This window comes from Crinia signifera, chromosome 5, assembly GCF_055691185.1.
Source record: "Crinia signifera chromosome 5, ASM5569118v1, whole genome shotgun sequence".
In the NCBI taxonomy this organism is placed as follows: domain Eukaryota; kingdom Metazoa; phylum Chordata; class Amphibia; order Anura; family Myobatrachidae; genus Crinia; species Crinia signifera.
In genome coordinates, this window is record NC_139221.1 from 101778697 (window position 1) to 101794754 (window position 16058).

The following is a 16058-nucleotide window of genomic DNA, read 5'->3' on the forward strand; positions in this document are numbered from 1 at the left end:
GTGAAGATGAACATAAATGCAATATATACGGAGATCATCCTTAAAGACGAATGGTAATTGGATATTATCTCAATTTAACATGTTAAAATCAGAATCGTTTTTGAAGATCCTCTGTGTTACCTAATGCCAGCTATGGCTTATGTCACTATCATGTATTATCTGTCCTGTGCTGTGTTTGTTGCTGCTCATCCTTGTGTGTAGAGGTAAGAAATTTGTGGTGGCGGAGAACAGTCTAGGTTGTACACTATATGGAAGATGAGACCTACAATCCTAATATGTAAATTCTTATGTAACAGATATAACTATAGATATGTTAGAAAAATGATTGTGCACATACAGTATGTGTGGACAATTTAATGTAACATAACAAATGTCTCTTCAACAACATTGGTTAACTCTAATGCGCATGCACATCTCCCTGATAACATATGTTATACATTGCTGTGAAATACGGGGTTTAAGCATGTGCTAATTTTCATAAGGACCAATGATCAATCCAAGTGATAATGTAATAACTGTATATTGTTAATTATTGCAAATCCAACTTATATTTTTTAAGGGATAGGCCCCATACTCAGTGGGGAGGGTAGTACTTGTAGAAGAGAAAAGTAATCTTTTTTTTTTTTTGGGGGGGGGGGGGGGGGAGCACAACTTTATGAATTTTTGGAACTTAGTTTTTAATTCTGCTATAATAAAAGATAAAATGACATACAAAGCACACCTACACACAAACATAGAACAAGAACAGTGACGCTGGAAAGTGTTATAGAAATTCCACACAGGGGTATCAATTATCCCCGCTAATTATATGTGGTAGTGAAAAAGGAAATTGAGACACTGAATTTTGCAAAAGGGTGAATATATATGTATCCCTTTTAAAACAATGATACAATATTATAGCGGAACACTACAAGCTCCAGAATGCAGAGTGTGATGTCCGGTCCGGCGTTCCGGGGTATTGTCCGGGTCTGGTTTTTACTTAGTTCCAACAAATCCATACATCTAATAGTCAGCCCAGTTTACGATATATTTTATTATAGATTAGGTTGAATAAGTGGTGAATAAAACCCCCAATGAGTCCGGAACCGCTGCTGCTTGTTAACTAGGCATCGGCAGGAGAAATTACAAGTGAGCAGGTCCCCCGTGGTCTCTGTGAATAAGGGAAGAGGAGAAGCGATCTATCCGCTTTCCCTGATCATACAGGGTATCTATCCACAGATTTGGGATGAGTACTCATGTGATAGTGTGGATGACAGATATAATTGGTGTCCTTAGCCCACCGGTGATTTGCTGCTGCTCTCCACTTGCCCGTTGGCATAGGTGGAGAATGAGCAATACACCGATGGGAAGAGAGCACCCGACAAGTAGGGGGAAGTGGAAGGAGGTTGGGGCAGACATCTGCTGTTTTCCGCTGTTAGTCCAGAGCCCCGGAGATAAAAAAGGGAGAGAAATCATCGACCCTATCGGGAAGGTACCTGACAGTGTATGGATACCGTGATAGAAAGTGGTAACCTAGGGGCCATGGATGGTAGGGCTTTGCAGGAGACGGGTAGGTTGCCTTAGCAGGATCCTAATTCATACCGCTCAGAACTGTCCTGATTTTGGAATGAGTCAGGGTTTGGACCTTAAAAGGGGAAAGGGGACACTTCATCTACAAATAATAAGGAACGGGGTCTATTTTGTCCCCCCTTCATGTGTCTAACCTATAAGCATTAGGAGGTATGCACTGCACTTAAACAAAACATGGAGTATGGGAAACATTGAGGCTAATTTTAGAATGGAAATGTGGAACCTGAAAGAAACACATTATTATGTACTTATTAAAGTGTGGAAATCCATTTGCAATCTGAGTGAGAGAACACAAAGGGTGAGATTTAATAGGATGAGATATTCAGAAAGTGAGAGATTTGGCAAGAAATCTCCAGGTTTTTTTAAAGCGGCAATCATTTACACTGTAAAATCAAACTGGTTTTGCAGAGTAAATGATTGCCGCTTTAAAAAAACCCTGGAGATTTCTTACCAAATCTCTGACTTTCTGTATCTCTCATCCTATTAAATCTCACCCATAGTAACTATTATTACTTTTCCAGCAGCAAACAAAAGGGATAAGGGATACATATAAGCTTACAGACATACAAGCATTTAATCCATTACATTATGTGTGACATGCTTACCTTTGGTTGAGCAAGGGGTGGAGTTCTGGGTGCCACCTGGAAGGAAGTGGAGATGGGTGTATAAAAATGGATCAGAGATTTAGTAACTAGCAGGAGCTCATGTGCTTCTTATAATAGATGTGATGCAATGTAAGATGTTACTGTGTATGGAATGTACAGTATTACAGGAAGGGTCTCCCATATCCGAAAATCCGACATCCAAAATTTTATGACAACTTTGGTTTTTAATGGTGCAATGTATACAAACTCTCATTGACAAAATTGTTAAAATAATTAATAAAATGATCTTTCATATAATTTCTAGGAGCAGCATACAGGAGATACAGGAGACGCCTCCTCCATGTAACTGTAATCCCAACACTGTGACTGATGTCGCAAGGCCATGGAGACTTTGTGGTGACACACAGACTAAAGAAATTTAGCCTTAAAATCACCGGGTTTTGAATCCCGGCATTTGGCCCAAAAATTGCTGGGATTCTGGGTTTGGCCTGTACATGCCCAGGCAGCGCTTGAGCGCTAGCTCAGGTGCTGCTCCTGTCCCCTGCTGTGTGGCTCTGCACAGCATGACATAGAGTTCACACTGTGCAGTCCGCCAGCCATACCACTTCCACCTGCTACGCCAGTTCACTCCTGCCACAACGATCTCCTCCACCTGCTGGGTCCTGCTGCTGCCGCCTGTCACCACCGGCCTGCCCCATGTAAGTAATAGTGCAGGCTGGCTGGTGGGATGGAGGGGAGATACTGCATAGATACTAGGGTGCCTCAATCCTGGGTATCCCAGGAAGTCCGTGATTGAGAATTTTTCAATTCTGAATCCTGGGATTGGAAAAATGCCCCAGGATTGGCCACCCTAATACAGACCCTTGGCTCTCCCCTGCCTACAAAATGATACGCCCACATTTCTAGGAATGCAGGCCTCCCTCTATTCCTCAACGCCTTTGCTTGTCAATCAAGGGGAACTACATGCGATATCGCTAAGCCCTTTCTGTACATTTGCAGAAAGCGCATTACATACCTGCAGATTCCAGTTAATTGGAAATTTGTGAGGTTCCCTTTACCAGAATATATCTCAGAATCAAACCCTATGTATAAGAAACCTAAATGCATTTCATGTTTAGACTTGGGTCCCATCCATGAGCTATTTTATTATGCTATGTACATATTCCAATATAGGAAAAAATCCTAAATCCGGTAATCTCAGCATTTATGTATTACTAATGCTGGCCAGACATCAGACCAACTTTACTCCAGCCATCCAACTAGTTGGTTGGATGGAATAAAAATCTGGTACTGGATAGGAGCAAATGTAATTTGTAATTAAGTCATTGGTTTCCTAAATCTGAAAATAGACAACAACTGTCACTCAGGCAATGGCCCTTATTCAGATCTGATCGCAGTACAAATTTGTTATCAAAATGGGCAAAACCATGTGCACTGCAGGGGGGACAGATGTAACATGTATAGAGAGAGTTAGATTTGGGGGAGTTATTTTGTTTCTGTGCAGGGAAAATACTGGCTACATTATTTTTAAACTGCAATTTAGATTTCAACACCCCACCCAAATGTAACTCTCTGCACATGTTACATCTGCTCCACCTGCAGTGCACATGGGGGGTTATTCTAGTTCATTCTTTCTGACAAAATCCTTCTTAGATGGACAAAACCATGTGCACTGCGGGTGGGGCAGATGTAACTTGTGCAGAGAGAATTAGATTTGGGTGGGGTTTTTCTTCAAAGTGAGATCTATATTGAAGTGTAAAATAAAGCAGTCAGTATTTTCCCTGCACAGAAACAAAATAACTCACCCAAATCTAATTCTATCTGCACATGTTACATCTGCCCCCCCCCCCTGCAGTGCACATGGTTTTGTCCATCTAAGAAGGATTTTGTCAGAAAGAATGAACTAGAATAAACCCCATGGTTTTGCCCATTTTGAGAACAAACTTTTTGCTGCGATCAGATCTGAATAAGGGCCAATGTAATGTAATTGGACCTATTTGATTTGAGCAATTTCACTGAATGTTTTTGTCCATTCTCCTGAGTTTGTGAGCAAATTGCTTATTGGCATTTGCCACCATACACTACCAGATTTTCAGTCCAACAAACCAACTAGTTGGATGAAAGTTGGTCTAGTGTATGGCCAGCATAAGAATAGGTAAATGAAAAGGAGTCTGTTGGGTTTTAAAAACAGTTTGTGTGTCCCCTTCATTGTCTTGGAGTTTGATATAAGAACTTACAATGTTCCTGAAGAAGTGGACAACTGGGTTTTCATCCACGTGCCTGCCATGGGCATAGTAAGAAGACCTCTGTGGAGAACGATGTGGAGACGAGGAAAGGTAGCCTGATCTGGAGTAGTGAATATCCTGGAAAGAAGATACAGTATATACAGTAAGATGTATGTAAATCGGGAAGATTAGAGAATTCAAGTTTAATGATAAGATGACGAATACAAGTATCAAGATTATACTCATATTGTAAAAGAATACGTTATCTTCCACAAAAAATGAATTTCTGTATCCATATAGGCGTCGCCCATGAATTTATATAAATATATATTATAAATATGTCTTAGTTTTAATGGTTTAATTTCAATACAAACCAACAAAAGGGTTGTAATAGTTTCTTAATATATTCTGCTTAGTTTGAGAAGAAGTGGCTTCTCCACTAAACTCAGGCATGCCCAAACTGTGGCCCTCCAGCTGTTGTGAAACTACAAGTCCCATCATGCCTTGCCACAGTTTTGCTATTAGGAAATGCTAAAGCTATGGCAAGGCATGCTGGGATGTGTAGTTTCACAACAGCTGGAGGGCCATAGTTTGGACATGCCTGGCTTAATTGCAGAAGGTCTTCCAAATACAGCATGCGAAGATCACTAGCTCAGATCTGGTACAAAATGGCGGGGGCTGTCCCAAAATCACCCTCTTCCTCGATCTCTACCAAAGGAAATTGTGAGGCAAATTTACTAAGATGGGAGTTCTATTGAAGATGGGATGTTGCCCATAGCAACTAAATCAAATTCTATTATCTTCAGAATCTGATCCCAATTTCAATAGAACTCTCATCTTAGTAAATGTACCCATGTGTTTCTCAAGTCCTCTGTTAGATTTTACTAGGCGAGCATCATTAACCCAACTCTTCTCACTCTGCCGTTTTCCCATCGGCTTTCTTCATAAACTCATACATGTATATAACATGCGATATACAGGGAGTCTCTGCTCAGCACAGATTCATGCTGCACATAGAGGAGTCTCTGCTAGTCATGTTATACATGTTCCACACTAGAGGTAAAGGGAGAAAATCCTGGAAATGTTTTTTCTTTGATAACAGATAATCAAGCATTTCACACAGCAGGGAATATGGACGTAATCACAGGGAAGTACCGAACAAAGGAGCTGTCTGCAATCACATCTCCTTTCAGTACAGTACGACTACCACTCTCTGTAATATGACTTACTCACCTTATATGGAGGTAAGGGTTATACAGCCTGTTACTGGGTAATGACATGCTCAGTCTCTTCAGTGTACAGTAAAACAGGCTGATTTTTTTTTTTTTTACCAAAAAAATTTGATTTATACTACATAGAAAGTGCAAATAAAATGTGCAAAATGTCCATGTGAGTAATATACTTTGTGCTTAACTAAAGGTCTCATACTTGGCTCAGTATCAGGAAATGGTTAGGTATCATATGATGATACGCAGAATGGCGATAGCATAATGTTGAAATGTTCAGAATGTTGACAATCAGTATGTCTACATCTTCAAATGGTTGACAGATGTGAATGTCGACAATCAAAATGTCAACAGTAGTATTTTGAAATACACCTAACCCTGACCCAGACATGCCTCACCCAAGTATAACTAACCCTATACCTAACCCAAACCATGCCTTACCCTAACTCTAATATGCCTAACCTTAACCGAGACATGCCTCACCCTTACCCGGTATTGCTAACATTACCCCTTACCTAAACATACCTCACCATAACGCTTATATGCCTAGCCCAAACACGCCTCACTCTAACCCTAATATGCCTAACCTAAAAATGCCTAACCCAAACAGGCCTTAACCCTAATATGCCTCTCTAATACTAACATGCCTGAGCCTTACCCTAATATGCCTATCCCAACTCTCCCTAACCCTTACATGCCACCCACTAATGGTAATATGCCTAACCCAAACCAAATATGTCTCACCCGAACTGTAATGTGCCTTACCCTAACCCAGTGGTCGCCAACCCGTCGCTCGCGAGCTACTGGTAGCTCGCGGTGGCAATCCGGGTGGCTCGACCACTCTGCGGCTGCCAGTCTGTCCCTCCCTTCATCTCTCGCCGCAGCCGTCCCTCCATCTCCCACCGCCCGCCCATCTCCTGCCGCTGCGTTCCCCTGCCGCTGTGTTCCCCTGAAACAGACAGACGCTAGAGCTCATATTTCATCTCTAGCGTCTGACAGGCAGGGAGCACAGCACTAAGCACTCCCGGCACTTCCGGGTAGCACTGCTCCCTGTCAGACCGTGACGCTAGAGGTGAAAAATGACCTCTGGCGTCTGTTTCCTCCGCAGCATCCATGGAACTCACAGGACCTGCCTCAGCCTCCTCCATGGGATGCCTGCTGCCTGACCATCGCCCTGCTGCTGCCATAGGTACAACGCTTGCATATTTAAGTGAAAAGGGGGAGGCTGTGGTGTTTGGTATGGGGGGTTCAGGCACATACCTGTCTCAACCCCCTTCACTCCCTTTCCCCTATTCTTCTCTATCCCTCTTTCTCTCCCTCTCTCCTTCTGTCTGCCTCTCCTCTCTCCTTATCTCTCTCTCTCTTTCTCCTCTCTCTCTCTATCTCCTTTTCTCTCTCTCTCTCTTTCTCCTCTCTCCTTCCCTCTCTCCCTCTCTCTCTCTCTCTCCTCTCTCTCTCTCCTCTCTCTCTCTCCTCCCCATCCTTCTCTCTCTCTCTCTCTCCTCCCCTATCCTTCTCTCTCTCTGCTCTCCTTCTCTCTCCTTTCTGTCTCTCTCCATTCTCTCAGAGAACATGCACCCTGGCACACTAATCCCCTCATGCCACCCCATCCACTTTAATGGTGCCCCCCTATCAATTACTTGTGGATCTGCCCCTGGCTGTGACAGCTGTGATTGTGAAGCAGCTGAGCTCCACTGGATGAGGCGGGACGCAGCCATGGCAGCAGCTACTGCGGGAGAGAGACAGGATTTTCCTTCCGTCCTATTTTCTTCCCTCATCTGACCGCTACACTGCCTGTTGTCTGCCACACCACCCAGCCACCTGATGCCTGCTGTCCTCTGCCAGGCTGGGTACCTGCTACCCACCAGCAGGTTAGAAAAGTTGAAAAAGTTTTGAGGAGCTTTTTTTATGTTTTTGATAATGCAAGGTTGATTAGGGGGACCGAGAGCTACAGGGGGGGAAGGGGAATGGAGAGGTGCAGAGGGGACAGAAAGGTGCAGGGGTAATGGGATGAAGAGGTGCGGGGGGACAGAGAGGTGCAGGGGGACAAAAAGGTGCAGGAGGTAAAGGAGTAATAGGGGGACAGACGCATGCAAGGGTGACTGGGGAATCGAGAGGTGATAGAGGGGTGCAAAGAGGATGGAGACTGCAAAACAACACGCACACTCTGTCTACTTAGAGAGGCTGGGGGCATGGCCAGCAGATCTCATAGCGCTGGCCATGCCCCTATAGCAGAAAGAGTGGGGGATGTGGCCTTGCAGGAGTACCACGATTGTAGATCATGCCCCCCTATTTTCGGCCGCGTGCCTTTGGCATGCGCAGATGTTCCTTCTCCTCTGCCTCTGATGTTGGGAGGTATGTATGCAGCATATTGGACATTGCAGTGTGTGGTATATTGTGCCTGGGGCAATGCAGTATGTGGCATAATATGTCGTGGGCATTACAGTGTGTGGCATAATGTGTAAATGGCATTTTTCTTTTTAAAAATTTTTTAGAAGCTCTTCATGCAGTATATTTTGTCTCGAGTAGCTCTCGCCCCAAAAAAGGTTGGAGACCACTGCCCTAACCCAAACATGCCTCACCCTAACCCTAATGTGCCTAACATTAACCCAAACATGCCTCACCCTAACCAAAGGATGCCCGGTCCTATCAAAAATCAGAGCAGGTCAACAATCTAGTGCCAATATTTTGATTATTGACAAATTGACTGGATCTCACTTGCAGGTAAAATATTATTTCTATTAGGCACCACATGTCTGTCTTTGAACCAGAAGTGCTAAAGCATTATTTTAGGCAAATTGTTATTGGGCCTGATTCAGCTTGGATGCGATCATTAAGAAATGCAAATGCAGGAAGGAGGTGCATTCTGACCGCTGCTTGAATTTGCAATTGAATTGAACTACGATGGCATTACAAGTGGAACATCGCAACCATCGGTCATGGTGTCACTCTGCCTGAGTAAGTCTAACCATTCCTGGAAAACAAGGGTGACACGCAGGCAGAGGCGTTTGCTGTTCTGCGTGGCGCAGAACCCCACCATCATGTATAATAAATTATCCCCGCTATATCCAAACTATAGTCTGATTTAGGATTTTTTTAATGTTAATTCCTAGATATATGGGATGCTGTTTGTGTGCTGCAGAATTGTTTGACTAGCCTTGTTGAGGGCATTGGGGATGGGGTGCAATCATTTAGCAAATGTCTGTATCCTGGACACTCCTTACTAAACACTATGGTTGGACACTGCAAGGAGATCACACTTTGCTTGCTGCACTTCTGATTGTTTTACACATCCCTTGTAGCACCCATGTGCCATTATCATTCTATCTTTATACCATTGAACTTGATGTAATATATCTGAATTTAACAATTCCTCATTCCTGCTCTTTGGTATCGTACCGATTAGTCCCGCTACAGGCTTGCAGTTTTTAGAAGCGTGCTGTAGCGGGATCATTATGTGAAAGCCTTACGGCATGCCGCAAGCGGTTACATCTGAGCCGGGTCACACTGAAGTGAATGGGAGCTGGACGCATGTGCATGCTAGTTCCTATTAGAGTGTATTGCATATACATCTCAGCAAGGATATAAAAGGACTGTATTTCTTCAAACTAATCCTTGACTCCCTCTCCACCTCCACACCCCAAGCCAACCATCAGCAAGTGTGGCCTTGAGGGTTCTGACACTGTATGCTTATTTCCTGCAGGATGTTCCAGCACTTTCTTAAAATGACCATGTCTAGGGCTGAGTTGATGATTTTTCCATCCTCACAAATAACCTCATCTTTCACAATTGTATTATTTATTGACAGCACTGCCACCTGCTCTTGCTCACATCCGCACAGGCTTGGAATCATCCTTCACTTCTCCCTCCCCTTAAAGCCTTTCACCTACTACTTTTTGCAGTCCTGCCACTTCCATCTCAGAAATATCTCCAGTATTCAACCTTTTCTCAATCTGGATTACTGTACCATCCACTTATCAGACCTCCCTTTTTCACATCTGCTGTCAAAACAGCTGGCTAGCTCATCTTCCTCTCCAAAAGCACTATGTTCGCCTCCCCTACAAGCCATTCACTGGCTCAACGTCCCCTTCAGAATCCAATGAAACTCCTCACACTAACTTACAAAGCCCACACACTAAATTCTCTACCATCTACATGTATGACCTACTGTAATTTCCCATTATACGATGGCTGTCCACTTTGCTTCACATATGCCATATCTCATTACAAATGATTTCCATCCACTCCTGAATCTATGCTTGCGCTGGGCTTTATCATTGGAGTTCTCTTTCTCTTCCCACCAGACTCTTCACTTTTTGAAATTTGCATATGGGCTCTCAAGACTCACTTATTTATCAAAGCTTTCCAGCTGTCATCCTAGCCAAAAGCTCCATGCTCTCTATCTTCTACCTTTGTGTCATTCTGGTCTGTTCCCCTCTCCACTTATATAGTAAGCAGGGCCATACAACAATGCTCATCTTTGGTGTGATGTGACATGCTCTTCGCAGTCAGTGATTGCTCCAATAATTCCTATGGCATTCGAGCAATTGATGGCTATGCATAAAATCAGCCTGGTGCGCCCTGCAGCACATCCCATCACAGCAAAGATGAACATGGCTTCCTAAAATACCCCCAGACCTTTGAGGATTTAGCCATAGTCATTGAGTGGTACCTCACACTGGGGATGATGACAAAAATGCCTGACCTGGACCCAAGCCTGGGTCCTGATGTAAACGGTTGTGATGAACCCTGTGTTAATCTGATACAAATGCATAAATGGTGCCAAGAAAGAACATTTGCTGGATCAATTACCACGACCCACACAGGACTTAATTCCTCCAAGTAAACCTGTGGGGTGTAAATCAACAAGGCCAGAAGACTGAGTAACAGTCCAGAAGATGGACATTTACCATCTCATTCAATCTTATGGGACTTCCAGAAGAAAATAGTCTCAAAGATAACTGATCCCCTATAGTCAAGGATCTGTCTGTAACACATCCGTGTTTATAGCTGTCTATTCTTTAGAATGCAAGCTCTAATGAGCAGGGACTAAAGAAAAAAAATACAGTAGGTGAAATGGTAAAGTGGCGCAATGATGAGCTGCCAATGGGTGTATGCTTCTGTGGGTCCCTGAAACCCTTCACCAACACCAGAGAAACAAAAAGATGAAACACAACCTACAGTATCAGGCACTCAGATTCTGGATCATGCAGGAAATTCTCTCAAATGGTGGGTACATGTAGAAAGATAATAGCAAAATACAATGGTGAAGTACGTTCCCATATCAATTCCCTTTCTTTAATGGCAAATATCGGGAATGCACATAAATCCACAACCAAAATCATAAAACACAGTTCATCCATAAAAACAATTCATCCAATAAAAAATCACTCAATGAAAGTGCTAGGTGCGTGATAGTTATCCTTAAACAGAGGCAGACGAGTAATTACTGGGTATAATGGGAACTGGTTGTTAATCAGTCCCATGAGTGCATAGGACACAGTTCCACAGCAACGTCCAAACTGGATATCCTTATTGCGATGTATACCGGCTTCCTCTGTCCACCATCAATGACAATCAGATGCCAAGCTCACCTTGGGTGCAACGGTGTCATATGTGCTCATGGGACTGATTAACAACCGGTTCCCATTATACCCGGTAATTACTCGTCTGCCTCTGTTTAAGGATAACTATCACGCACCTAGCACTTTCATTGAGTGCTTTTTTATTGAATGAATTGTTTTTATGGATGAACTGTGTTTTATAAATGTTGATTGTGGATTAATGTGCATTCCCAATATTTGCCATTAAAGAAAGGGATTTGGGATATTGCCCAGCTCTGATCTAGAATCAACTCCACGCCGATGTGGATAGCGTTGATAGTGAGGGTTGGCGTTGATAGTGAGGGTGGCGTTGACAATGGGGGTGCATTTAACATTGTAAGCACCCATCAGGGTGCTTGTACAATTAAAAATTGCATCGCATGCCATTTGCTGGCGTGCAATGCTATGCGATATTTAATTGTACAAGCACTCCTGTTAATTTAACAGGAAAATTGCAATGCATCGCACACCAATAAATAGGGTATGCGATGGGCGCCGTGCTAGGAAACAAGTACTGGGAGAATTGATATTGGAACATACTTCACTATTGTATTTTTGCTATTATCTTTCTACATGTACCCACCATTTGGGAGAATTCCCTGCATGATCCAGAATCTGAGCGCCTGACAGGTTGTGTTTCATCTTTTTGTTTCTAATGAGCAGGGCCCTCTCTCCTGATGTACTTTTCTTAGAATATATCTCTGCCACTGTTATAATTGCTTCAGTGTCTGCTACTGCAACTGTATTTTATTTACCATGTACTTGTCCTGATTTGTATTTGTACTGTAAATCACTGTTCTTGTTTTGTTCTTTTGCTCATCTATGCGCTGCATAACCCTTGTGGCATCATATAAATAAACAATGATAATAATAATAATAATAATACTGTATAATAATACACGTGTGGATCATTAGGTTGACCACTGAAGGTCGACACTGAAAAGGTCGAAGTGGCTTTAGGTCAAGAGTATCATAAGGTCGATACAATCATTAGGTCGACATTGGGAAGGTCGACAGTCAAAAGGTCGACATGGGGTTTCATGTTTTTGTCCTGAATGTTGACACATGTCGGATAAAGCAAAACATGAAAAACCCATGTAGACATTTTGACTGTCGACCTAATGACCATGTCAACCTAAAGCCATGTTGAGATTTTGAGTGATTCAACCTAAGGCCTCTTGGCCTTTGGTCTGTCAACCTAGTGGCCATGTACGGTCTATAGCACATCCTTGTACATCTGTAATGATGGTAACCAACATTATCTGAAGGGGAAAACTTGAAGGTTTGGAGACTAGAAGAGCGTCTTATTTTGCCATGGAGAGCATTCTAGCATTTACCATTTCTCTTATCCAGATTTTCACCCGCACAATCCATTTTTGACTATTTTATAAAAATAATTTTATAGCTTCTCAACTCACTTATAGTGAGTACAAGCGCTATCTGTGCACCACATACTATTCACTTATATAAACTTAAGGAAATTCAATATAAAATACTTCCTTTTAACATGTAAAGTTAGTAACACATTGCAATAATATAAATGTTACAATATCTAAAAATGCAAAGATCTGCAATTCTCTCATTTATATCTCCCACTCTTAGGGCCTTATTCTAGTTCACTCTTTCTGACAAAATCCTTCTTGGATTTACAAAACCATGTGCACTGCAGGGGGGCAGATGTAAAATGTTCAGAAATAATTAGTTTTGGGTGAGATATTTTGTTTCTGCGCAGGGTAAATACTGGCTGATTTTATTTTTTACACTGCAATATAGATCTCTTTTTGAAGTAAAACCCCACCCAAATCTAAATCTCTCTGCACAAGTAACATCTGCCCCACCTGCAGTGCACATGGTTTTGTCCATCTAAAAAGGATTTTGTCAAAAAGAGTGAACTAGAATAAGGCCCTTAGTTACAGTTGTGCTCACTCCATTGTATTACTACACTTTCCGGTACTTGTGTATTTTGGCGGCGCCCATCGCATCGCATACCATAAGGCATGCGATGGTATGCGATGCGACGCGATATCGCGCAATGGCATACAATTTAAAAATTGTATGCCATTGTATATGGCATACAATGCGATGCGATTAAACATTGTATAAGCACCCTAATGGGTGCTTACAATGTTAAATGCACCCCCACGCCACCCCCCACTATAAACGTGAACCCGAAGCGTGGCGCGCGCAGCGAGCCCGCGAGGGGCGGCGGTACGTGTCCTCCGACCTTTTCATACCCCCACTATCCACGTTGGCATGGAGTTGAGAATAGAAAGTGTGGCAAGCGCAGCGAGGCGACGCGGACACCTGTGAAGCCCGCGAGGGGACGTGGATACCTGTGAAGGTATCCGCGGGGCTCGCTGCGCTTCGGGCTCGGTGGCTTGCTGCGCTCGCCACACTTTCTATTCTCAACTCCACGCCGAAGTGGATAGTGGGGGTATGAAAAGGTTGGAGGACGCGTACCGCTGCGCTCGCCACGCTTCGGGTTCACGTTTATAGTGGGGGGTGGCGTGGGGGTGCATTTAACATTGTAAGCATCTTTAGGGTGCTTATACAATCTTTCATCGCATAGGGGGCAAAAATCGCATCGCATGCCATCGGGTGCATGGCATGCGATGCGATGAAAACATTGCGCGATGGAGATTGGGGGCGCCGCCAAAATACACAAGTACCCACTTTCCACTAACCTCAATCCTTGTAACTTTCCACAAAAAAACCCTTCACAGACAGCTTCACATTCCCCAGGCTAGGACCCCTATTAATGTGTATGTTAAGTTTGTTATACTGTACATGCAAATAAAGATTTGTTACTTATTTGTTGAATTAGTAAAAATCAGTTTAGTCCAGTGGTTCTCAACCTCAGTTGTCATGTACCTCAACAGTGGATGTTTTGCAGGTCTCTACACAGAATCACAGGTGAATTAATATGTTCCACATGTGATCTTTTAAAATGTGTAATTGAATAATGAGTGCAACTGTCACGTGACCTGGAAAACATACACTTTTGGGGGTACTTGAGGACCAAGGTTGAGGACCACTGGTTTACTCCACTTCATGCTCCGCCCTGCTTCATGCTTTGTTTTGCTCTCGGCATTATTCTTATTATTTGTAAATGAAACAATGACAGCACTAATTTTGCTAATTGGAGTTACAGTATATTAAGTAATTAATGATGAGGGCACAAACAATTCTGACAATTGTAATGCTACATCATGTACTTTTAAGCCTTAATCAATTTTAAATTAAGATTTCATTATTATCAATTTGTAGAATCTATTTTTTATTGTTGTTCTGGAAAGGTGGATTGATGTCAAAGTAAGAACCAAAATATGTCTCTCACTAATTAGCCCCTCCCAAACAATTTCTTGTGATTTCAACGACTAAAAACAGCATTTTTTGATTATGTTTGTTTCTTTGAGGTATGAGATAAGCAAATTCATTATATCTTCCAAGAATTCTAAAGGGGCCAACACACAGGGAGATCTGATATGAAGAGAAGATACATTTTGTTATGCTCATTTTCATCCTTTCTATAATGTTTCTTAGTACAGTATATTGTTTTACTGAAATGTGTCATTGTTAGTATAGTCCAGAATTTTTTTTAGGCAGGTTATATTATCTCAAAAACTTTGTATCTCAAAAACTGACACACTGACACAAATGCTTGCGTCATATGGATACAACATGGTATTTTAACATAAATTGGTATACTGAATATGTAATACAAACAAATGCCAATATTCAATCATTTAAAAATAACTTTCAGATTAAAATTGACAGTGAGAAAGGTTAGCCATCACCTCACTATATACCTGTCTTATTACATGGAACTTAACCTTGTAATGCAATCAATTAAGTTGGCCAATAAGGTCAGGACAGCTGTCCGTGACTAATGTTCAACATAACTGAGAGTTGAATAGCGATGACACCAAACCATCCTCATTTGCATATTTAATTCTTGCTGCAGTATAAAACTTATCAGTAATAATAGACTATTTTTATTTTATTTTAGTTCTAAGGTTTTATATTTCATTACGAATTCAATGAGGGACACGGCAGATTTGCATAACTGCCATGTAAGTTCCATATGCGATTCAACTGTCAAAGGTCGAATTGTGGATCAGTGACAGATCTGTCCTTTTGATGCTGTTATAATGTCACCCTTTGTAACTGAGATTTGAGTAGCGGAGATTAAATGCACAAAGCGTTTCACAGATAAAGACGCTGATGCTAATAAGTCATCTTCATCATCTAGTTAGAAGGTTGGCCTGAAGGTTACCCTGCCCCAGGAAATATATACCTGGAATAATCAATTATTTTTAATTGTCAATATTTTAATAATCAATTTGCAGGTAGTGTTTCTTTACTTATATTAAACTAGCCAGAAAACACTCTACAAGGAGAATATTGGTCAAACATGATATATTATGTATAGTCTCCAATCAAACATTGTTCAAAGTAATGCAGAATAGGTCCTAGCACCTAAACTAATACTGTAGCTGAATGATACCCCTTTTACATTGCAAATGGCAGGTCGCACCAGGTATTATGTTTATCATTTATTTACTGCATCCTAGAAAATGACAGACAGAATCTGATAGTTGCTAGGGGCAACATTACCTCTTTTAATATTTAGAATCTTTAGTAAAATGACACCCCTAGAATCAATGTAGATTAGCCATTTTTCAGAATGTTGCTATCACAGTGGAGTCACTGTCTACATCTGGTCCATAACAAAACATGTTGTTAATAATGATAATAATGTTAATGAAGTGTTTCACTTACCTCATTAGTGGACATCTCATTGTCAGCTATGGCATCATACTGTTGTAT

The 16058-nt window shown here is 42.0% G+C and overlaps 1 protein-coding gene across 2 annotated transcripts in view; it reads right to left on the reverse strand.

The window, feature by feature from the left end:
* Nucleotides 1-16058, reverse strand: part of MBP (myelin basic protein) — a 182661-nt gene that overhangs the window by 17941 nt on the left and 148662 nt on the right. For both annotated transcript variants that reach the window (XM_083187763.1, XM_083187762.1), the window contains exons 5-6: nucleotides 4412-4537; nucleotides 2175-2210 (exon numbers count right to left, since the gene is read on the reverse strand). In XM_083187763.1, coding sequence (XP_083043889.1) covers nucleotides 2175-2210; nucleotides 4412-4537 — 162 coding nt within the window. The remainder of the gene's footprint in view (nucleotides 1-2174; nucleotides 2211-4411; nucleotides 4538-16058) is intronic.